Source organism: Heptranchias perlo, chromosome 42 (genome assembly GCF_035084215.1).
Source record: "Heptranchias perlo isolate sHepPer1 chromosome 42, sHepPer1.hap1, whole genome shotgun sequence".
Classification (NCBI taxonomy): domain Eukaryota; kingdom Metazoa; phylum Chordata; class Chondrichthyes; order Hexanchiformes; family Hexanchidae; genus Heptranchias; species Heptranchias perlo.
This window is the reverse complement of record NC_090366.1, coordinates 10,054,699-10,079,580: the sequence shown is the minus strand read 5'-3', so window position 1 is coordinate 10,079,580 and position 24,882 is coordinate 10,054,699. Positions and strand designations below refer to the sequence as shown.

General features: G+C 47.9%; 1 protein-coding gene across 3 annotated transcripts in view; it reads left to right on the top strand.

Annotated features, from left to right (window-relative positions):
• LOC137306176 (carcinoembryonic antigen-related cell adhesion molecule 6-like) overlaps window positions 1-24,882 on the top strand; it is a 38,329-nt gene that overhangs the window by 7,425 nt on the left and 6,022 nt on the right. For all 3 annotated transcript variants that reach the window (XM_067975250.1, XM_067975249.1, XM_067975247.1), the window contains exons 3-8: window positions 1,487-1,840; window positions 3,083-3,355; window positions 5,197-5,472; window positions 19,757-19,858; window positions 21,304-21,371; window positions 24,778-24,873. In XM_067975250.1, the coding sequence (XP_067831351.1) occupies window positions 1,487-1,840; window positions 3,083-3,355; window positions 5,197-5,472; window positions 19,757-19,858; window positions 21,304-21,371; window positions 24,778-24,873 (1,169 nt within the window). The remainder of the gene's footprint in view (window positions 1-1,486; window positions 1,841-3,082; window positions 3,356-5,196; window positions 5,473-19,756; window positions 19,859-21,303; window positions 21,372-24,777; window positions 24,874-24,882) is intronic.

The window sequence follows — 24,882 nt, the reverse complement described above, 5'->3', positions numbered from 1 at the left end:
TGGTCGTTATCACATTGCCGTTTGTGGGATCTTGCTGTGCACAAATTGGCTGCCACGTTTCCTGCATTACAACAGTGACCACACTTCAAAAAAGTGGTTGCAAATTGCTTTGGGGCATCCTGAGGCGTTTTTGGCAATGTAAGGTCCTTCTTTAAAAAGCTAATGGATAGGAGCAGGAAGAGCGAGGGGTACAGGGAAGAGGGGCGACTGAGTAACAGAGGCCAGCAAATTAATAAGCAGTGGGAAAGAAGGTAAGATAGGAACCGAGGGAATCAACACAGTAGCAAGACTAGAGTAAAAATGATACAGGGGAGCTTCAAAGGCTATATGAGCAACAGCACGTAACCTAAAATTACAAGGTAAGATAATGAGCTTATTATTTGAATTTTGCCATGATGTTGAGCTGAGTTATTTTAATTGAGGGGTTCAGTTTAAACAGGATTAAATAGGCCTCTGTTTCCGGCCTTGTGCGTAGGTGTCAGCCCTGGCTCAGTGGTTAGCATGCTCGCCTCTGACTCAGAAGGTCGCGGGTTCCATAAACCCCATTCCTGAGAGGTCGGCGTACATAATCCAGGCTGGCACTCCCAGCGCCAGTACTGAGTGAGTGCTGCACTGTTGGAGGTGCCGTCTTTCGGATGAGATGTTAAACAGAGGGCCCCTCTGCCCCTCTCACGAGGGACGTCCCACGGCCACTGTTTCGAAGAATGATCAACCAACGCCACTTAAAAAAAACCCAGATTATCTGCTTATTTATTTCATCACTGTTCATGGGATCTTACTGTGCCAGGATTACGACATTTCAAGAAGTATTAAGTGCTTAGTGGAGTCCTGAGGTTGTGAAAATATATAATTGGTGCATTGTGTCCAATTCTGGGCACCGCACTTTAGGAAGGATGTCAAGGCCTTCGGGAGGGTGCAGAGGAGATTTACTAGAATGGTCCCAGGGATGAGGGACTTCAGTTACGTGGAGAGACTGGAGAAGCTGGGATTGTTCTCCTTAGAGCAGAGAAGGTTAAGGGGAGATTTGATAGAGGTGTTCAAAATCATGAGGGGTTTTGACAGAGTAAATAAGGAGAAACTGTTTCCAGTGGCAGGAGGGTCGGTAACCAGGGGACACAGATTTAAGATAATTGGTGAAAGAACCAGAGGGGGAGATGAGGAGAATTTTTTTTACGCAGCGAGTTGTTCTGATCTGGAATGCGCTGCCTGAAAGGGCGGTGGAAGCAGATTCAATAATAACTTTCAAAAGGGGAATTGATAATGAACAAAATGCAGGGCTATGGGAAAAGAGCAGTGCGGGGGGTGGGGGAGATTGGGACCAATTGGATAGCACTTCCAAAGAGCCGGCACGGGCACAATGGGCCGAATGGCCTCCTTTTGCGCTGTATCGTTCTATGATGGTATGAATAAAAGCAGCCAGCTGTTTCAGGCTTTGGTAACCACTGCCCAGCTGTTGCGATCAATGGAAGTTCTTTCTGCCTTCCAGCTTCCTGGCTCTTTCGCCTCGCCGAGCCCGTTTCGGTCACGATCGTGGTCGAGAGGAACCCGGTGCAGACCGGAGTAGGTTGGAACACCACCCTCTCAGTCGCCAACGCCTCCGAGCTTTACCGCGTGGAGTGGAAAGATCCCACCGGAGGTACCATCCTGACCAGGTTCCCAGCACAACTCATTGTCAAAGGCGGCACGCGGTATGTGGATCGAGTCCAACTGCACCCCAATGGCTCGCTCGCCATCGCCTCCGCAAACCGAGCAGACGAAGGGGACTACACCGTAAGCATGGAGTCTCCTGGGGGCGTGAATCTGACTCCCGGCAGCAGAGCTGTGACGCTGCTGGTTTACGGTGAGCTTTCGACCTCTCTATCTTTGTCTTCCCCACCCAACCTTCTCGGCGTCTCAGTGGGTAGCACTCGGGCCTCTGAGTCAGAAGGTCGTGGGCTCGAGCCCCAACTCCGGAGACTTGAGCCCCGTGATCCAAGCCGACGCTCGCAGTGCCGGTACTGAGGGAGCGCTGCACTGCCGGAGGTGCCGTCTTTCGGATGAGACGTTAAACTGAGGGCCCCTCCCAGTCAGATCTCAGGGCTACCATTCAAGGAAAAGCAGGGGGGAGGTGTCCTGGGGCCAATATTTATCCCTCAACCCACATCACTAAAAAACAGATCATCCAGTCGTTCTCTCATTGCTGTTTGTGGGATCTTGCTGTGCGCAAAGTGGCTGCCGCGTTTCCCACATTACAACAGTGACCACACTTCAAAAGTATTTAAGAACTTTGGGACGTCCTGAGGTTGACAAAAGGTGCTACAGAAATGCAAATGTTTCCTTCTTTCTCTGTGTCACACTCTCCCTCCCCGTCTTTTTCTGAAGGGGCTAACTCATTGTCTCACGTCCTCTGGTACCCCACCCAGCATGGACCTCCCTCACTGGGTGAGTGTAGTCAGCCTACCGAGGTTTGATCTCTGACCGATTACCATTCAGTGAACGCCCACCAACCTTCTCAGGGCAACCAGCGACGGGCAATAAATGCCAGCCTTGCCAGCGACGCCCAAATCATACACCAAACACCATATGCTTCGGGACTGGATGGCCTAATCCAATTCCTATGGGCCTGTGGTGGCTCAGGGGGTAGCAATCTTAGCCTCTGAGTCAGAAGGTCGTGGGTTCGAGCCCCACTCCAGAACATAATCCAGTACTGAGGGAGTGCTGCACTGTCGGAGGTGCCACCTTTTGGATGAGATGTCAAACCAAGGCCCTGTCTGCCCTCTCAGGTGGGACGTCGAAGATCCCAAAAGGCCGCTATTGCAAGAAGAGCAGTGGAGCGTGCCCTGGGGCCAATATTTATCCCTCAACCAACAGGTGATCTGGTTGTTTATCACTTTGCTGTTTGTGGGATCTTGCTCTGCGCAAATTGGCTGCCGCGTTTCCTACATTACAACAGTGACTACACTTCCAAAATTGGCTGTAAAGCACTTTGGTACGTCTTGAGGTCATGAAAGGCGCAGTAGAGATGCAACGTTCTGCTAGGAACGAGGGCAGGCGCCCATTTAAAGGAACTGACTGTGCGTGCTTTCTTGTCTCTCTGATGTAGAGCAAATCAGAAACGTGTCCATCACAGTCTCCACGGCTGACGTGTTGGAGGGACAGCCCTCAGTCACTCTGACCTGCACTGTGCGCAGTGGGACCAGAATGACCTTCACCTGGGAGAAGGATAACGCAGCCGTGACCAACTCGACCCGCGTCGCCATTACGGGCAGCGTGCTCGCGATCCAGCAGGTGAGACGAGGGGACACGGGCTCCTACACCTGTCACGTGGAGAACGCCATCAGCAGAGGCTCCAACACCCAGAGTCTCACCGTCTACTGTAAGTACTGTCTGCTTATCATTCTCTCCCCCTTCTCACCTGATGGTGCGGGGGTGGGCACACAGGTGGGGGTCACAGGGGGGGTTTACAGTTCAATTGGCAAATGGAATTCAATCTGGAGAAGTGTGAGGTAATGCATTTGGGGAGGGCAAACAAGGCAAGGGAGTACACAATAAATGGGAGGATACTGAGAGGTGTAGAGGAAGTGAGGGACCTTGGAGTGCATGTCCACAGATCCCTGAAGGTAGCAGGACAGGTAGATAAGGTGGTTAAGAAGGCAGACGGGATACTTTCCTTTATTAGCTGAGGCATAGAATATAAGAGCAGGGAGGTTATGCTGGAACTGTATAAAACACTGGTTAGTCCACCACTTAAGTCCTGCGTACAGTTCTGGTCACCACATTACAGGAAAGATGTGATTGCACTAGAGAGGGTGCAGAGGAGATTTATGAGGATGTTGCCAGGACTGGAGAATTTTAGCTATGAGGAAAGATTGGAATAGGCTGGGGTTGTTCTCTTTGGAACCCCCGACCTTATTCCCACTTGGCTGATGCTCCACTTTTCTGTGAAGGATTTAATCTTCTCGGAATCACTCTTTCCCCTGCTAACCTACAACCCTCCCAGATCTCTGCGCTCCTCCAATTCTGGCCCCTCGTTCCCCCCCCCTCCGATTTCCATCGCTCCACCATTGGCGGCCGTGCCTTCAGCTGCCCGGGCCCTAAGCTCTGGAATTCCCTCCCTAAACCTCTCCGCCTCTCTCTCCTCCTTTAAGACGCTCCTTAAAACCTACCTCTTTGACCAAGCTTTTGGTCGCCTGTCCTAATATCTCCTTGTGCACTTTGGCAGGAAAAATCAGCGAGCAAGTTATTATCTTAATGGCGAGAAACTGGAAAGTACTGCAGTACAAAGGGATCTGGGGGTCCTAGTGCAAGAAAATCAAAAAGTTAGTACGCAGGTGCAGCAGGTGATCAAGAAGGCCAACGGAATGTTGGCTTTTATTGCTAGGGGGATAGAATATAAAAACAGGGAGGTATTGCTGCAGTTATATAAGGTATTGGTGAGACCGCACCTGGAATACTGCATACAGTTTTGGTGTCCATACTTAAGAAAAGACATACTTGCTCTCGAGGCAGTACAAAGAAGGTTCACTCGGTTAATCCCGGGGATGAGGGGGCGGACATATGAGGAGAGGTTGAGTAGATTGGGACTCTACTCATTGGAGTTCAGAAGAATGAGAGGCGATCTTATTGAAACATATAAGATTGTGAAGGGGCTTGATCGGGTGGATGCGGTAAGGATGTTCCCAAGGATGGGTGAAACTAGAACGAGGGGGCATAATCTTAGAATAAGGGGCTGCTCTTTCAAAACTGAGATGAGGAGAAACTTCTTCACTCAGAGGGTAGTAGGTCTGTGGAATTTGCTGCTCCAGGAAGCTGTGGAAGCTACATCATTAAATAAATTTAAAACAGAAATAGACAGTTTCCGAGAAGTAAAGGGAATTGGGGGTTACGGGGAGCGGGCAGGAAATTGGACATGAATTTAGATTTGAGGTTAGGATCAGATCAGCCATGATATTATTGAATGGCGGAGCAGGCTCGTGGGGCCGATTGGCCGACTCCTGCTCCTATTTCTTATGTTCTTATGTTGTGTGGCTCTGTGTCAAATTTTGTCTGATTTACGTTCCTGTCAAGCGTCCTGGGACGTGTTACCAAGTTAAAGGCGCTACATAAATGCAAGTTGTTCCCACTCACCATTTTGAAGCCTGGATCTTGCTCCTTTCCATCTTTCTCTCCAAGTTGGTAACTTGAGTGTGCCTTTCATTTGTCTCCGTTATGCTGCAGATGGGCCAGAATCTACCAGGGTTCAGAAGGAGTTTAATTCCGACTGCGTGGTCCCTGACCAGGTGATCCTGGGCAGGAGCGGGAGGTTCGACTGCCAGGCCGATTCTGTCCCGCCCGCCCAATACTCCTGGGTCGTCAATGGCCAGGCCCAGCACCAAGGGAGTTCAGTCAACATCAGCGGCCTGACATCTGAGCAGGCCGGGAACTACACCTGCATCGTGAGAAACATCAAAACTGCCAGGCAGGACTCGGCCTACATCAACATCAACTCCGTGGGTAAGTGAGGATACAACCCGCGATAAGCCCCCACCCTCTGAACCCCTCGATCAGATTCCAGTCTGTAACTCACGCCCGGGTATCTGTTATTCTATATATAAACCCCCCGAACCCCTCGATTAGATTCCAGCCTGTAACTCACTCCCGGGTATCTGTTATTCTATATATAAACCCTCTGAACCCCTCGATTAGATTCCAGCCTGTAACTCACTCCCGGGTATCTGTTATTCTAAATATAAATCCCCGAACCCCTCGATCAGATTCCAGTCTGTAACTCACTCCCGGGTATCTGTTATTCTATATATAAACCCCCCCAACCCCTCGATTAGATTCCAGTCTGTAACTCACTCCCGGGTATCTGTTATTCTATATATAAACCCCCCCGAACCCCTCGATTAGATTCCAGTCTGTAACTCACTCCCGGGGTGTCTGTTATTCTAAATATAAACCCCCCCGAACCCCTCGATTAGATTCCAGTCTGTAACTCACTCCCGGGTATCTGTTATTCTATATATAAACCCCCCCGAACCCCTCGATTAGATTCCAGTCTGTAACTCACTCCCGGGGTGTCTGTTATTCTATATATAAACCCCCCCGAACCCCTCGATTAGATTCCAGTCTGTAACTCACTCCCGGGGTGTCTGTTATTCTATATATAAACCCCCCCGAACCCCTCGATTAGATTCCAGTCTGTAACTCACTCCCGGGTATCTGTTATTCTATATATAAACCCTCCGAACCCCTCGATTAGATTCCAGTCTGTAACTCACTCCCGGGTATCTGTTATTCTATATATAAACCCCCCCGAACCCCTCGATTAGATTCCAGTCTGTAACTCACTCCCGGGGTGTCTGTTATTCTATATATAAACCCCCCCGAACCCCTCGATTAGATTCCAGTCTGTAACTCACTCCCGGGGTGTCTGTTATTCTATATATAAACCCCCCCGAACCCCTCGATTAGATTCCAGTCTGTAACTCACTCCCGGGTATCTGTTATTCTATATATAAACCCTCCGAACCCCTCGATTAGATTCCAGCCTGTAACTCACTCCCGGGAATCTGTTATTCTATATATAAACCACCTGAACCCCTCGATTAGATTCCAGCCTGTAACTCACTCCTGGGTATCTGTTATTCTATATATAAACCCCCCCGAACCCCTCGATTAGATTCCAGCCTGTAACTCACTCCCGGGTATCTGTTATTCTATATATAAACCCCCCCGAACCCCTCGATTAGATTCCAGTCTGTAACTCACTCCCGGGTATCTGTTATTCTATATATAAACCCTCCGAACCCCTCGATTAGATTCCAGCCTGTAACTCACCCCCGGGTATCTGTTATTCTATATATAAACCTCCCGAAACCCCTCGATTAGATTCCAGCCTGTAACTCACCCCCGGGTATCTGTTATTCTATATATAAACCCTCCGAACCCCTCGATTAGATTCCAGCCTGTAACTCACTCCCGGGTATCTGTTATTCTATATATAAACAACCTGCACCCCTCGATTAGATTGCAGCCTGGAACTCACTCCCGGGTATCTGTTATTCTATATATAAACCACCTGAACCCCTCGATTAGATTCCAGCCTGTAACTCACTCCCGGGTATCTGTTATTCGATATATAAACCCCCCGATACCCTCGATTAGATTCCAGCCTGTAACTCACTCCCGGGTATCTGTTATTCTATATATAAACCCTCCGAACCCCTCAATTAGATTCCAGCTTGTAACTCACGCCCGGGTATCGATTATTCTATATATAAACCCCCTGAACCCCTCGATTAGATTCCAGCCTGTAACTCACTCCCGGGTATCTGTTATTCTATGTATAAACCTCCCTGAACCGCTCAATTAGATTCCAGTCTGTAACTCACTCCCAGGTATGTGTTATTCCATATATAAACCCCCCGAACCCCTCGATTAGATTCCAGTCTGTAACTCACTCCCGGGTATCTGTTATTCTATATATAAACCCCCCCGAACCCCTCGATTAGATTCCAGTCTGTAACTCACTCCAGGGTATCTGTTATTCTATATATAAACCTCCCGAACCCCTCGATTAGATTCCAGCCTGTAACTCACTCCCAGGTATGTGTTATTCCATATATAAACCCCCCGAACCCCTCGATTAGATTCCAGTCTGTAACTCACTCCCGGGTATCTGTTATTCTATATATAAACCCCCCCGAACCCCTCGATTAGATTCCAGTCTGTAACTCACTCCCGGGTATCTGTTATTCTATATATAAACCCCCTGAACCCCTCGATTAGATTCCAGCCTGTAACTCACTCCCGGGTATCTGTTATTCTATATATAAACCCCCCGAACCCCTCGATTAGCTTCCAGCCTGTAACTCACTCCCGGGTATCTGTTATTCTATATATAAACCCCCCCGAACCCCTCGATTAGATTCCAGTCTGTAACTCACTCCCGGGGTGTCTGTTATTCTATATATAAACCCCCCCGAACCCCTCGATTAGATTCCAGTCTGTAACTCACTCCCGGGTATCTGTTATTCTATATATAAACCCCTCCGAACCCCTCGATTAGATTCCAGTCTGTAACTCACTCCCGGGGTGTCTGTTATTCTATATATAAACCCCCCCGAACCCCTCAATTAGATTCCAGTCTGTAACTCACTCCCGGGGTGTCTGTTATTCTATATATAAACCCCCCCGAACCCCTCGATTAGATTCCAGCCTGTAACTCACTCCTGGGTATCTGTTATTCTATATATAAACCCCCCCGAACCCCTCGATTAGATTCCAGCCTGTAACTCACTCCCGGGTATCTGTTATTCTATATATAAACCCCCCCGAACCCCTCGATTAGATTCCAGTCTGTAACTCACTCCCGGGTATCTGTTATTCTATATATAAACCCTCCGAACCCCTCGATTAGATTCCAGCCTGTAACTCACCCCCGGGTATCTGTTATTCTATATATAAACCTCACAAAACCCCTCGATTAGATTCCAGCCTGTAACTCACCCCCGGGTACCTGTTATTCTATATATAAACCCTCCGAACCCCTCGATTAGATTCCAGCCTGTAACTCACTCCCGGGTATCTGTTAGTCTATATATAAACCACCTGCACCCCTCGATTAGATTCCAGCCTGCAACTCACTCCCGGGTATCTGTTATTCTATATATAAACCACCTGAACCCCTCGATTAGATTCCAGCCTGTAACTCACTCCCGGGTATCTGTTATTCTATATATAAACCCCCCGAAACCCTCGATTAGATTCCAGCCTGTAACTCACTCCCGGGTATCTGTTATTCTATATATAAATCCTCCGAACCCCTCAATTAGATTCCAGCTTGTAACTCACGCCCGGGTATCGATTATTCTATATATAAACCCCCTGAACCCCTCGATTAGATTCCAGCCTGTAACTCACTCCCGGGTATCTGTTATTCTATGTATAAACCTCCCTGAACCGCTCAATTAGATTCCAGTCTGTAACTCACTCCCAGGTATGTGTTATTCCATATATAAACCCCCCGAATCCCTCGATTAGATTCCAGTCTGTAACTCACTCCCGGGTATCTGTTATTCTATATATAAACCCCCCGAACCCCTCGATTAGATTCCAGCCTGTATCTCACTCCCGGGTATCTGTTATTCTATATAGAAACCCCCCGAACCCCTCGATTAGATTCCAGCCTGTAACTCACTCCCGGGTATCTGTTATTCTATATATAAACCCCCCCGAACCCCTCGATTAGATTCCAGTCTGTAACTCACTCCCGGGGTGTCTGTTATTCTATATATAAACCCCCCCGAACCCCTCGATTAGATTCCAGTCTGTAACTCACTCCCGGGTATCTGTTATTCTATATATAAACCCCCCCGAACTCCTCGATTAGATTCCAGTCTGTAACTCACTCCCGGGGTGTCTGTTATTCTATATATAAACCCTCCGAACCCCTCGATTAGATTCCAGCCTGTAACTCACTCCCGGGTATCTGTTATTCTGTATATAAACCCCCCCGAACCCCTCGATTAGATTCCAGCCTGTAACTCACTCCTGGGTGTCTGTTATTCCACATATAACCCCCCCCCCGAACCCCTCGATTAGATTCCAGCCTGTAACTCACCCCCGGGTATCTGTTATTCTATATATAAACCCCCCCGAACCCCTCGATTAGATTCCAGCCTGTAACTCACTCCTGGGTATCTGTTATTCTATATATAAACCCCCCCGAACCCCTCGATTAGATTCCAGCCTGTAACTCACTCCCGGGTATCTGTTATTCTATATATAAACCCCCCCGAACCCCTCGATTAGATTCCAGTCTGTAACTCACTCCCGGGTATCTGTTATTCTATATATAAACCCTCCGAACCCCTCGATTAGATTCCAGCCTGTAACTCACTCCCGGGTATCTGTTATTCTATATATAAACCCCCCGAAACCCCTCGATTAGATTCCAGCCTGTAACTCACCCCCGGGTATCTGTTATTCTATATATAAACCCTCCGAACCCCTCGATTGGATTCCAGCCTGTAACTCACCCCCGGGTATCTGTTATTCTATATATAAACCCTCCGAACCCCTCGATTAGATTCCAGCCTGTAACTCACTCCCGGGTATCTGTTATTCTATATATAAACCACCTGAACCCCTCGATTAGATTCCAGCCGTAACTCACTCCCGGGTATCTGTTATTCTATATATAAACCACCTGAACCCCTCGATTAGATTCCAGCCTGTAACTCACTCCCGGGTATCTGTTATTCTATATATAAACCCCCCGAAACCCTCGATTAGATTCCAGCCTGTAACTCACTCCCGGGTATCTGTTATTCTATATATAAACCCTCCGAACCCCTCAATTAGATTCCAGCTTGTAACTCACGCCCGGGTATCGATTATTCTATATATAAACCCCCTGAACCCCTCGATTAGATTCCAGCCTGTAACTCACTCCCGGGTATCTGTTATTCGATGTATAAACCTCCCTGAACCGCTCAATTCGATTCCAGTCTGTAACTCACTCCCAGGTATGTTTTATTCCATATATAAACCCCCCGAACCCCTCGATTGGATTCCAGTCTGTAACTCACTCCCGGGTATCTGTTATTCTATATATAAACCCCCCGAACCCCTCGATTAGATTCCAGTCTGTAACTCACTCCCGGGTATCTGTTATTCTATATATCAACCCCCCCGAATCCCTCGATTAGATTCCAGCCTGTAACTCACTCCCGGGTATCTGTTATTCTATATATAAACCACCTGAACCCCTCGATTAGATTCCAGCCTGTAACTCACTCCTGGGTATCTGTTATTCTATATATAAACCCCCCCGAACCCCTCGATTAGATTCCAGCCTGTAACTCACTCCCGGGTATCTGTTATTCTATATATAAACCCCCCCGAACCCCTCGATTAGATTCCAGTCTGTAACTCACTCCCGGGTATCTGTTATTCTATATATAAACCCTCCGAACCCCTCGATTAGATTCCAGCCTGTAACTCACCCCCGGGTATCTGTTATTCTATATATAAACCTCCCAAAACCCCTCGATTAGATTCCAGCCTGTAACTCACCCCCGGGTATCTGTTATTCTATATATAAACCCTCCGAACCCCTCGATTAGATTCCAGCCTGTAACTCACTCCCGGGTATCTGTTAGTCTATATATAAACCACCTGCACCCCTCGATTAGATTCCAGCCTGTAACTCACTCCCGGGTATCTGTTATTCTATATAATAACCACCTGAACCCCTCGATTAGATTCCAGCCTGTAACTCACTCCCGGGTATCTGTTATTCTATATATAAACCCCCCGAAACCCTCGATTAGATTCCAGCCTGTAACTCACTCCCGGGTATCTGTTATTCTATATATAAACCCCCCGAAACCCTCGATTAGATTCCAGCCTGTAACTCACTCCCGGGTATCTGTTATTCTATATATAAACCCTCCGAACCCCTCAATTAGATTCCAGCTTGTAACTCACGCCCGGGTATCGATTATTCTATATATAAAACCCCTGAACCCCTCGATTAGATTCCAGCCTGTAACTCACTCCCGGGTATGTGTTATTCCATATATAAACCCCCCGAACCCCTCGATTAGATTCCAGCCTGTAACTCACTCCCGGGTATCTGTTATTCTATATATAAACCCCCCCGAACCCCTCGATTAGATTCCAGTCTGTAACTCACTCCCGGGTATCTGTTATTCTATATATAAACCCCCCGAACCCCTCGATTAGATTCCAGTCTGTAACTCACTCCCGGGTATCTGTTATTCTGTATATAAACCCCCCCGAACTCCTCGATTAGATTCCAGTCTGTAACTCACTCCCGGGGTGTCTGTTATTCTATATATAAACCCTCCGAACCCCTCGATTAGATTCCAGCCTGTAACTCACTCCCGGGTATCTGTTATTCTGTATATAAACCCCCCCGAACCCCTCGATTAGATTCCAGCCTGTAACTCACTCCTGGGTGTCTGTTATTCCACAAATAACCCCCCCCCCGAACCCCTCGATTAGATTCCAGCCTGTAACTCACCCCCGGGTATCTGTTATTCTATATATAAACCACCTGAACCCCTCGATTAGATTCCAGCCTGTAACTCACTCCTGGGTATCTGTTATTCTATATATAAACCCCCCCGAACCCCTCGATTAGATTCCAGCCTGTAACTCACTCCCGGGTATCTGTTATTCTATATATAAACCCCCCGAACCCCTCGATTAGATTCCAGCCTGTAACTCACTCCCGGGTATCTGTTATTCTATATATAAACCCCCCCGAACCCCTCGATTAGATTCCAGTCTGTAACTCACTCCCGGGTATCTGTTATTCTATATATAAACCCTCCGAACCCCTCGATTAGATTCCAGCCTGTAACTCACTCCCGGGTATCTGTTATTCTATATATAAACCCCCCGAAACCCCTCGATTAGATTCCAGCCTGTAACTCACCCCCGGGTATCTGTTATTCTATATATAAACCCTCCGAACCCCTCGATTGGATTCCAGCCTGTAACTCACCCCCGGGTATCTGTTATTCTATATATAAACCCTCCGAACCCCTCGATTAGATTCCAGCCTGTAACTCACTCCCGGGTATCTGTTATTCTATATATAAACCACCTGAACCCCTCGATTAGATTCCAGCCGTAACTCACTCCCGGGTATCTGTTATTCTATATATAAACCACCTGAACCCCTCGATTAGATTCCAGCCTGTAACTCACTCCCGGGTATCTGTTATTCTATATATAAACCCCCCGAAACCCTCGATTAGATTCCAGCCTGTAACTCACTCCCGGGTATCTGTTATTCTATATATAAACCCTCCGAACCCCTCAATTAGATTCCAGCTTGTAACTCACGCCCGGGTATCGATTATTCTATATATAAACCCCCTGAACCCCTCGATTAGATTCCAGCCTGTAACTCACTCCCGGGTATCTGTTATTCGATGTATAAACCTCCCTGAACCGCTCAATTCGATTCCAGTCTGTAACTCACTCCCAGGTATGTTTTATTCCATATATAAACCCCCCGAACCCCTCGATTGGATTCCAGTCTGTAACTCACTCCCGGATATCTGTTATTCTATATATAAACCCCCCGAACCCCTCGATTAGATTCCAGTCTGTAACTCACTCCCGGGTATCTGTTATTCTATATATCAACCCCCCCGAATCCCTCGATTAGATTCCAGCCTGTAACTCACTCCCGGGTATCTGTTATTCTATATATAAACCACCTGAACCCCTCGATTAGATTCCAGCCTGTAACTCACTCCTGGGTATCTGTTATTCTATATATAAACCCCCCCGAAACCCTCGATTAGATTCCAGCCTGTAACTCACTCCCGGGTATCTGTTATTCTATATATAAACCCCCCCGAACCCCTCGATTAGATTCCAGTCTGTAACTCACTCCCGGGTATCTGTTATTCTATATATAAACCCTCCGAACCCCTCGATTAGATTCCAGCCTGTAACTCACCCCCGGGTATCTGTTATTCTATATATAAACCTCCCAAAACCCCTCGATTAGATTCCAGCCTGTAACTCACCCCCGGGTATCTGTTATTCTATATATAAACCCTCCGAACCCCTCGATTAGATTCCAGCCTGCAACTCACTCCCGGGTATCTGTTAGTCTATATATAAACCACCTGCACCCCTCGATTAGATTCCAGCCTGTAACTCACTCCCGGGTATCTGTTATTCTATATAATAACCACCTGAACCCCTCGATTAGATTCCAGCCTGTAACTCACTCCCGGGTATCTGTTATTCTATATATAAACCCCCCGAAACCCTCGATTAGATTCCAGCCTGTAACTCACTCCCGGGTATCTGTTATTCTATATATAAACCCCCCGAAACCCTCGATTAGATTCCAGCCTGTAACTCACTCCCGGGTATCTGTTATTCTATATATAAACCCTCCGAACCCCTCAATTAGATTCCAGCTTGTAACTCACGCCCGGGTATCGATTATTCTATATATAAACCCCCTGAACCCCTCGATTAGATTCCAGCCTGTAACTCACTCCCGGGTATCTGTTATTCTATGTATAAACCTCCCTGAACCGCTCAATTAGATTCCAGTCTGTAACTCACTCCCAGGTATGTGTTATTCCATATATAAACCCCCCGAACCCCTCGATTAGATTCCAGCCTGTAACTCACTCCCGGGTATCTGTTATTCTATATATAAACCCCCCCGAACCCCTCGATTAGATTCCAGTCTGTAACTCACTCCCGGGGTGTCTGTTATTCTATATATAAACCCCCCCGAACCCCTCGATTAGATTCCAGTCTGTAACTCACTCCCGGGTATCTGTTATTCTATGTATAAACCTCCCTGAACCGCTCAATTAGATTCCAGTCTGTAACTCACTCCCAGGTATGTGTTATTCCATATATAAACCCCCCGAACCCCTCGATTAGATTCCAGCCTGTAACTCACTCCCGGGTATCTGTTATTCTATATATAAACCCCCCCGAACCCCTCGATTAGATTCCAGTCTGTAACTCACTCCCGGGGTGTCTGTTATTCTATATATAAACCCCCCCGAACCCCTCGATTAGATTCCAGTCTGTAACTCACTCCCGGGTATCTGTTATTCTATATATAAACCCCCCCGAACTCCTCGATTAGATTCCAGTCTGTAACTCACTCCCGGGGTGTCTGTTATTCTATATATAAACCCTCCGAACCCCTCGATTAGATTCCAGCCTGTAACTCACTCCCGGGTATCTGTTATTCTGTATATAAACCCCCCCGAACCCCTCGATTAGATTCCAGCCTGTAACTCACTCCTGGGTGTCTGTTATTCCACATATAACCCCCCCCCCGAACCCCTCGATTAGATTCCAGCCTGTAACTCACCCCCGGGTATCTGTTATTCTATATATAAACCACCTGAACCCCTCGATTAGATTCCAGCCTGTAACTCACTCCTGGGTATCTGTTATTCTATATATAAACCCCCCCGAACCCCTCGATTAGATTCCAGCCTGTAACTCACTCCCGGGTATCTGTTATTCTATATATAAACCCCCCCGAACCCCTCGATTAGATTCCAGTCTGTAACTCACTCCCGGGTATCTGTTATTCTATATATAAACCCTCCGAACCCCTCGATTAGATTCCAGCCTGTAACTCACTCCCGGGTATCTGTTATTCTATATATAAACCCCCCGAAACCCCTCGATTAGATTCCAGCCTGTAACTCACCCCCGGGTATCTGTTATTCTATATATAAACCCTCCGAACCCCTCGATTGGATTCCAGCCTGTAACTCACCCCCGGGTATCTGTTATTCTATATATAAACCCTCCGAACCCCTCGATTAGATTCCAGCCTGTAACTCACTCCCGGGTATCTGTTATTCTATATATAAACCACCTGAACCCCTCGATTAGATTCCAGCCGTAACTCACTCCCGGGTATCTGTTATTCTATATATAAACCACCTGAACCCCTCGATTAGATTCCAGCCTGTAACTCACTCCCGGGTATCTGTTATTCTATATATAAACCCCCCGAAACCCTCGATTAGATTCCAGCCTGTAACTCACTCCCGGGTATCTGTTATTCTATATATAAACCCTCCGAACCCCTCAATTAGATTCCAGCTTGTAACTCACGCCCGGGTATCGATTATTCCATATATAAACCCCCTGAACCCCTCGATTAGATTCCAGCCTGTAACTCACTCCCGGGTATCTGTTATTCGATGTATAAACCTCCCTGAACCGCTCAATTCGATTCCAGTCTGTAACTCACTCCCAGGTATGTTTTATTCCATATATAAACCCCCCGAACCCCTCGATTGGATTCCAGTCTGTAACTCACTCCCGGGTATCTGTTATTCTATATATAAACCCCCCGAACCCCTCGATTAGATTCCAGTCTGTAACTCACTCCCGGGTATCTGTTATTCTATATATCAACCCCCCCGAATCCCTCGATTAGATTCCAGCCTGTAACTCACTCCCGGGTATCTGTTATTCTATATATAAACCACCTGAACCCCTCGATTAGATTCCAGCCTGTAACTCACTCCTGGGTATCTGTTATTCTATATATAAACCCCCCCGAACCCCTCGATTAGATTCCAGCCTGTAACTCACTCCCGGGTATCTGTTATTCTATATATAAACCCCCCCGAACCCCTCGATTAGATTCCAGTCTGTAACTCACTCCCGGGTATCTGTTATTCTATATATAAACCCTCCGAACCCCTCGATTAGATTCCAGCCTGTAACTCACCCCCGGGTATCTGTTATTCTATATATAAACCTCCCAAAACCCCTCGATTAGATTCCAGCCTGTAACTCACCCCCGGGTATCTGTTATTCTATATATAAACCCTCCGAACCCCTCGATTAGATTCCAGCCTGTAACTCACTCCCGGGTATCTGTTAGTCTATATATAAACCACCTGCACCCCTCGATTAGATTCCAGCCTGTAACTCACTCCCGGGTATCTGTTATTCTATATAATAACCACCTGAACCCCTCGATTAGATTCCAGCCTGTAACTCACTCCCGGGTATCTGTTATTCTATATATAAACCCCCCGAAACCCTCGATTAGATTCCAGCCTGTAACTCACTCCCGGGTATCTGTTATTCTATATATAAACCCTCCGAACCCCTCAATTAGATTCCAGCTTGTAACTCACGCCCGGGTATCGATTATTCTATATATAAACCCCCTGAACCCCTCGATTAGATTCCAGCCTGTAACTCACTCCCGGGTATCTGTTATTCTATGTATAAACCTCCCTGAACCGCTCAATTAGATTCCAGTCTGTAACTCACTCCCAGGTATGTGTTATTCCATATATAAACCCCCCGAATCCCTCGATTAGATTCCAGTCTGTAACTCACTCCCGGGTATCTGTTATTCTATATATAAACCCCCCGAACCCCTCGATTAGATTCCAGCCTGTATCTCACTCCCGGGTATCTGTTATTCTATATATAAACCCCCCGAACCCCTCGATTAGATTCCAGCCTGTAACTCACTCCCGGGTATCTGTTATTCTATATATAAACCCCCCCGAACCCCTCGATTAGATTCCAGTCTGTAACTCACTCCCGGGGTGTCTGTTATTCTATATATAAACCCCCCCGAACCCCTCGATTAGATTCCAGTCTGTAACTCACTCCCGGGTATCTGTTATTCTATATATAAACCCCCCCGAACTCCTCGATTAGATTCCAGTCTGTAACTCACTCCCGGGGTGTCTGTTATTCTATATATAAACCCCCCCGAACCCCTCGATTAGATTCCAGTCTGTAACTCACTCCCGGGGTGTCTGTTATTCTATATATAAACCCTCCGAACCCCTCGATTAGATTCCAGCCTGTAACTCACTCCCGGGTATCTGTTATTCTGTATATAAACCCCCCCGAACCCCTCGATTAGATTCCAGCCTGTAACTCACTCCTGGGTGTCTGTTATTCCATATATAAACCCCCCCCCGAACCCCTCGATTAGATTCCAGCCTGTAACTCACCCCCGGGTATCTGTTATTCTATATATAAACCACCTGAACCCCTCGATTAGATTCCAGCCTGTAACTCACTCCTGGGTATCTGTTATTCTGTATATAAACCCCCCCGAACCCCTCGATTAGATTCCAGCCTGTAACTCACTCCCGGGTATCTGTTATTCTATATATAAACCCCCCCGAACCCCTCGATTAGATTCCAGTCTGTAACTCACTCCCGGGTATCTGTTATTCTATATATAAACCCCCCGAAACCCCTCGATTAGATTCCAGCCTGTAACTCACCCCCGGGTATCTGTTATTCTATATATAAACCACCTGAACCCCTCGATTAGATTCCAGCCTGTAACTCACTCCCGGGTATCTGTTATTCTATATATAAACCACCTGAACCCCTCGATTAGATTCCAGCCTGTAACTCACTCCCGGGTATCTGTTATTCTATATATAAACCCCCCGAAACCCTCGATTAGATTCCAGCCTGTAACTCACTCCCGGGTATCTGTTATTCTATATATAAACCCTCCGAACCCCTCAATTAGATTCCAGCTTGTAACTCACGCCCGGGTATCGATTATTCTATATATAAACCCCCTGAACCCCTCGATTAGATTCCAGCCTGTAACTCACTCCCGGGTATCTGTTATTCTATGTATAAACCTCCCTGAACCGCTCAATTCGATTCCAGTCTGTAACTCACTCCCAGGTATGTGTTATTCCATATATAAACCCCCCGAACCCCTCGATTGGATTCCAGTCTGTAACTCACTCCCGGGTATCTGTTATTCTATATATAAACCCCCCGAACCCCTCGATTAGATTCCAGTCTGTAACTCACTCCCGGGTATCTGTTTTTCTATATATAAACCCCCCCGAATCCCTCGATTAGATTCCAGCCTGTAACTCACTCCTGGGAATCAGTATCATTATTGAACATTATTGGCGTGTTATGTTTTTGAGACTTGTTACCTGCTGAATTCTGATTTGATTCCCTGTTGTGCATTTGTTTCACAGTGAATCTAATCATTAATAACAGACAGCAGGGTATGGCTCAGTTTTAATTTAAGTCAATCTCCTGTTGTATTGAATAGTATTGACTTTCAGGAAATCTGTTCAGATTGTTCCATTTTCAAGCTAGATACATTTAATGAGGTTTCTCGATCAGACATAATTGGGCTCCAAAACTAGCCTCCAAGATGGAAAGAAGTGTTCAAGGAGACAGGAGAAGGGGGGAGAGAGAGAGAGACGCACAGATGGACAGACGGAAAGGGAAGGAGACAGAAAGAGTGATAGAGGCAGTGAAACGGACAGAGGGTTTTGGAAAAGCAGAAAGGGAGATTGAAGGAGAGAATCAGAGGAGGTCGTCAGAGGGAGGGAGAGAGAAATGGAGAGAGATGGAGAGAGAGAGGGAAGTAGAGAGTGTCAAATGGAATGAGAAATAGTTTCTTAAACTATCCTGTATGGTGGTTAAAAAAACAATAGAGTGTAAAAGAGAGAGAGGGGAGAATGGGAAGGTGAGAGAGAGAAGGAGTGGGTGAGAGAGACATAAATTAAGAGGGAAACAGGGATAATGAAAGAGATAGAGAGAAACCAGAACCAGGGGGCATAACCTTAAAATTAGAGCCAGGCCGTTCAGGGGTGATGTCAGGAAGCACTTCTTCACACAAAGGGGAGTGGAAATCTGGAACTCTCTCCCCCCAAAAAGGCTGGGGCTCAGTTGGAGCTTTCAAGACTGAGACTGCTAGATTTCTGTTTGGGTGAGGGTATCGAGGGATAGGGAGCAAAGGCGGGTAAATGGAGTTAAGATACAGATCAGACGTGATCGAATTGAATGGCAGAACGGGCTCCGAGTGGGCAGAGTGGCCTCTCCCTGTTCCTGGAGAGTGCGAGAGAGAGAAGCAGCTGGGGGGAGGAAGAGAAAGCAGGAGACAGGGAAGGGAGGGGGGGAGCGAGGGGAGAGAGAGATAAGTGGGGAAACGAACAAGCCGGAGAGGTAGGCAGAGTTTGCGGAAACGCAGAGAAAATCAGTTGAAGAGACAGAGGCAGAGGATTGAATAATTTTCGTGGCGGAGAACGGGGCCTGTGATGCTGTGGCGCTAATGCCAGTGTATCACAGGGTGACTCCCCACCGGGAATGTGGGACCATCCCAGTTATCAGCCTCAAAGAGCAATTCTGACCCTCATGCCTCAGATTCTCTTCCCACAAGCTATGCCCCGGGATTCGTTAACACCCTGACGTTCTGCTTATTTCTCAGATTACTGTCTGAGTATAGGTGCTGTAGTGGGAATCGCCATCGGCGGACTGGCTGCACTCCTCCTCCTGATCCTGCTGATTGTACTCCTGGTGAGATGCAAGCGTGAGTATAACTCCGACTCCGGCCAAAAGCCAAAGATTTATTCCGTGTTTTTCCTGGAGGTTCCGACTCTCCGTGGGGCTCGGACCCTCGGGCACTAACTGGCTCGCCACTACTTCATCAAAGTGCCCCGCTTGGTTCTGGGAGCCCTGATAGTGAGTGCGTGCCGCCCGGCTATTCGACCATGACGGGCATCGCAGACGAACCTGATCATTTGCTCACCTGTCATCCACACACAGAATTGTGCATACTCACACTCACACACACTCACACTCACACACACTCACACTCACTCACTCACTCACACTCACTCGTGCACACTCACACACACTCACACTTTCATTCACACACACACTCACATTCACACATGCAGTCACTCTCACACTCTCACACACTCAAACACACGCACACACACTCAAATTCTCACGCTCTCTCACACTCACACGCACACGCACATTCTCACACTCTCCCACACTCACACACACGCACATTCTCACACTCTCATTCACAATCACACATACTCACATACACTCACACACACACTCACAAATGCTCACTCACTCACACTCACTTGTGCACACTCACACACACTCACACTTTCATTCACAAACACACTCACATTCAGACATGCAGTTCATACACACTCACTCTCACACTCACACACTCAAACACACTCACACACACACACTCAAATTCTCACGCTCTCTCACACTCACACGCACATTCTCACACTCTCATGCACAATCACACATACTCACACACACACACTCGCACGCACTCACTCACACTCTCGCACGGACACACACACAAAGACGCTCTCGCACTCCCTCGTACACACTCACACACGCACTCACACTCTCCCACACTCACACTCTCTCACTGTTCCACACACCACTCACCCTCTCACACACACACACACACACACACACATACACACACTCACACTCATGCATACACACTCACAAACACTCACACCCTCTCACACAAAGTAACACACACTCAACTGCTTTTTGGGGGGTGGTGGGGGAGAGTTCCAGATTTCCACTCCCCTTTGTGTGAAGAAGTGCTTCCTGACATCACCCCTGAACGGCCTGGCTCTAATTTTAAGGTTATGCCCCCACCTTATTCTGGGCTCCCCCAAAGGAGGTGTCATCACTGTTGTAATGTAAGATACACAAAAGCCAATTTTGCAGGTCCCACAGACAGCATGATGGATCTTGGAACTTCCCTGGGCGAGGTGAAACTTTAATTGGGGCTGGATTCAGACCTGGCATTCAGAGCTGATAGGAAAGTGTCTAAAGCATGACCTCACCCAGTCCCGTGACATGTTTTGCAATCAGACCTAAGAATAGAACAGGGCCTGTACCGCGCTATCTCTTAAAGGGGAAGAGTCACGTATTATTCTGATATTATTCCGACGCACTGAACCTCAGTGTTTCACCCAACAGGTACAGAGAAGAAGAAGGTCCTGACGAGCAAGAAACCAATGAGAGCATCGACCGACGGCAACGCAAAGGTAAGGATCGCCCAGCCCGTCAGCACACCCCTCCCCCAGATGTTACCATCGAATCTCAGCAGGCCTTTCAGAGCGATATCTCCAAACTGTTTTCATTTGCCCCTTCGGTTTTAGTTTTGGAGAGGAGAAAGAGAAATCCTGGGAGGGTTTATGCTGTAAAATTAACAACGAGGCTGATAGTATTCCCTGTTATTTCTGTGCATCGGGTAAAAGGCCATAGAAAAGGGCAAACCCAGCACTGGGGTTCATCTCTACAGTGATGGAATTCAAAAGCAGAGAAGTTGTGCTAAACTTGTATCGAACCTCGGTTAGACCACACTTGGAGCACTGTGCTCAGTTCTGGTCTCCGTATTATAGAAAGGATATAGAGGCACTGGAGAAGGTGCAAGAAAGATTTACTGGGATGATACCAGAACTGACAGGATATAATTATCAGGAAAGGCTGAACAGGCTGGGGCTCTTTTCTCTCGATAAGAGAAGGCTGAGGGGTGACCTGATCGAGGTCTTTAAGATAATGAAAGAGTTTGATAGGGTAGACGTAGAGAAGATGTTCCCACTTGTGGGGGAGACCAGAACTAGAGGTCATAAATATAAGATAGTCGCTAATAAATCCAATCGGGAATTCAGGAGAAACTTCTTCACCCAGAGAGCGGTGAGAATGTGGAACTCGCTCCCACAAGGAGCAGTTGAGGCGAATAGCAAAGATGCATTTAAGGGGAAGCTGGATGAGGGAGAAAGGGATAGAAGGATATGCTGATCGGGTGAGATGAAGTAGGGAGGGAGGAGGCTCGTGTGGAGCATAAACACCAGCATCGAGCAGTTGGGCCGAATGGCCTGTTTCGGTGCTGTCGTTTCGATGTGACCTGATGGTAACAACTTCCAGCGACAGCCCACGCGCGGTTAAACCCGGAAATCGGGAAGTTGCTGTCCCAGGTGCGACCCTCTTCCGTGAGCTCTGTGCATCGCGTCGTCTGGCCGCCCGTTCAACGGCGTGAAGTTCCTGCACTCGCGTCGTAGCTACGTGCCAGAAACAGTCGCAGCTTGTCCATTCCGACGTAAGTACCCTCTCAACCTGGTCGCCCTTAATGACTGCCAGACAACCTCTCTGCTTCAATCTGTTTGGATAAGGAGATTCTCGGCTGCCTTGCCCTGTTCACACAGGTCCCAGAGGCCCTGGAGAGGGCATGGCGCGTTTTGGCCCTCGAATTTACAGGCTTTTAGACTGTCTAGGGGCGAGGGTAAGTCCAACAAATGGCTGGCACTATCGCTCAGAGCAAAATCCAGCCATTGACTTTCTCAGTCCTGGAAAATGGAACCAAAAGACTTGCATTTATATAGCGCCTTTCACAACCTCAGGATGTCCCAAAGCATTTTACAGCCAATGAAACACTTTATTGAAGTGTTGGAGTGAAACGCGACAGACAATTTGCCCACAGCAAGGTCCCACAAAACAGTAATGGGATATCGCTTTTCGATGTTGGTTGAGGGATAATTAATTTTTTTTATTCGTTCATTGGATGTGGGCGTCGCTGGCGAGGCCAGCATTTATTGCCCATCCCTAATTGCCCTTGAGAAGGTGGTGGTGAGCCGCCTTCTTGAACCGCTGCAGTCCGTGTGGTGAAGGTTCTCCCACAGTGCTGTTAGGAAGGGAGTTCCAGGATTTTGACCCAGCGACGATGAAGGAACGGTGATATATTTCCAAGTCGGGATGGTGTGTGACTTGGAGGGGAACGTGCAGGTGGTGTTGTTCCCATGTGCCTGCTGCTCTTGTCCTTCTAGGTGGTAGAGGTCGCGGGTTTGGGAGGTGCTGTCGAAGAAGCCTTGGCGAGTTGCTGCAGTGCATCCTGTGGATGGTACACACTGCAGCCACAGTGCGCCGGTGGTGAAGGGAGTGAATGTTTAGGGTGGTGGATGGGGTGCCAATCAAGCGGGCTGCTTTGTCCTGGATGGTGTCGAGCTTCTTGAGTGTTGTTGGAGCTGCACTCATCCAGGCAAGTGGAGAGTATTCCATCACACTCCTGACTTGTGCCTTGTAGATGGTGGAAAGGCTTTGGGGAGTCAGGAGGTGAGTCACTCGCCGCAGAATACCCAGCCTCTGACCTGCTCTCGTAGCCACAGTATTTATGTGGCTGGTCCAGTTAAGTTTCTGGTCAATGGTGACCCCGAGGATGTTGATGGTGGGGGATTCAGCGATGGTAATGCCGTTGAATGTCAAGGGGAGGTGGTTAGATTCTCTCTTGTTGGAGATGGTCATTGCCTGGCACACGGACTGCAGTGGTTCAAGAAGGCGGCTCACCACCACCTTCTCAAGGGGCAATTAGGGATGGGCAATAAATGCCGGCCTCGCCAGCGACGCCCATATCCCATGAACGAATGAAAAAAAACACTGCCCAGATGTTCCAGTGCTGCCTCGCTGCTCCAGACTGCGGTCAGTGCTGTCCAGCTGTTCCAGACACCAGTCAGCATGACCCAGCTGTTCCAGATAACGGTCAGCACAGCCCAGCTGTTCCAGATGCCGGTCAGCACGGCCCAGCTGTTCCAGATACCGGTCAGCACGGCCCAGCTGTTCCAGATACCGGTCAGCATGGTCCAGCTGTCCAGATCCCGGTCAGCACAGTCCAGCTGTTTATAGTGCACTTAAGCAGTGTTGTTGAACAGCTGGACAGACCAGCTGTGCTCACAGTGCCAGATTTGTGCAAGTTCTAATTTCATTACTTCGTAAAGTTTATTCTCGTTCGTTCCCTCACAAAATCCTTCCCACGCCCCCCGCCGACCCACCGCCCTCCGACTTTCCTTGATGCTGTGTTGGGCTGAGCACGGGGAATGATGCAGAGGCTCCTTCTCAGCGCCCGATTGTTTAGAATTCCAGCTGCCGGCCATGGCTCAGCGAGTTCGAGTCCCTACTCCCAGAAACTTAAACACAAAACTCGGGCCGCCACTCCCGAGGGAGTGCTGCACTGTCGGAGGTACCGTCTTTCAGATCAGATGTCAAACCGAGGCCCGATTGACCCCTCTCAAGTGGATGTGAAAGATCCCACGGCCACTATTTCAAAGAAGAGCAGGGGGGGAGTTCTGCCCTGGGGCCAATATTTATCCCTCAATCAACATCACTACAAAAAACGGATGATCTGGTCATTTATCACATTGCTGTTTGTGGGATCTTGCTGTGCGCAAATTGGCTGCCGCGTTTCCTACATAACAACAGTGACCGCACTTCATTGGCTGTAAAACGCTTTGGGATGTCACGAGCAGTGCGATAGAAATGCTAGTTTGTTCTTCTGTCGAGGATCAGTTAACTCCCTGGGAACGTAAGCTCAGGTTTTGCTGGTGATAACTCCCCACTGGGTGGATGCAATTGCCCGGGGAGATTCGCTGTCTTTAATGGCGAATCTTTCTCTCTTTGCAGGTCCTTCCATGGATCAACAATTACCCCACCGAAAACCGGAGCATCTCCCCCACACCAGTCTACCACACGGACCAGACGTTCTCATACAGCTACCCGGTAACTCTG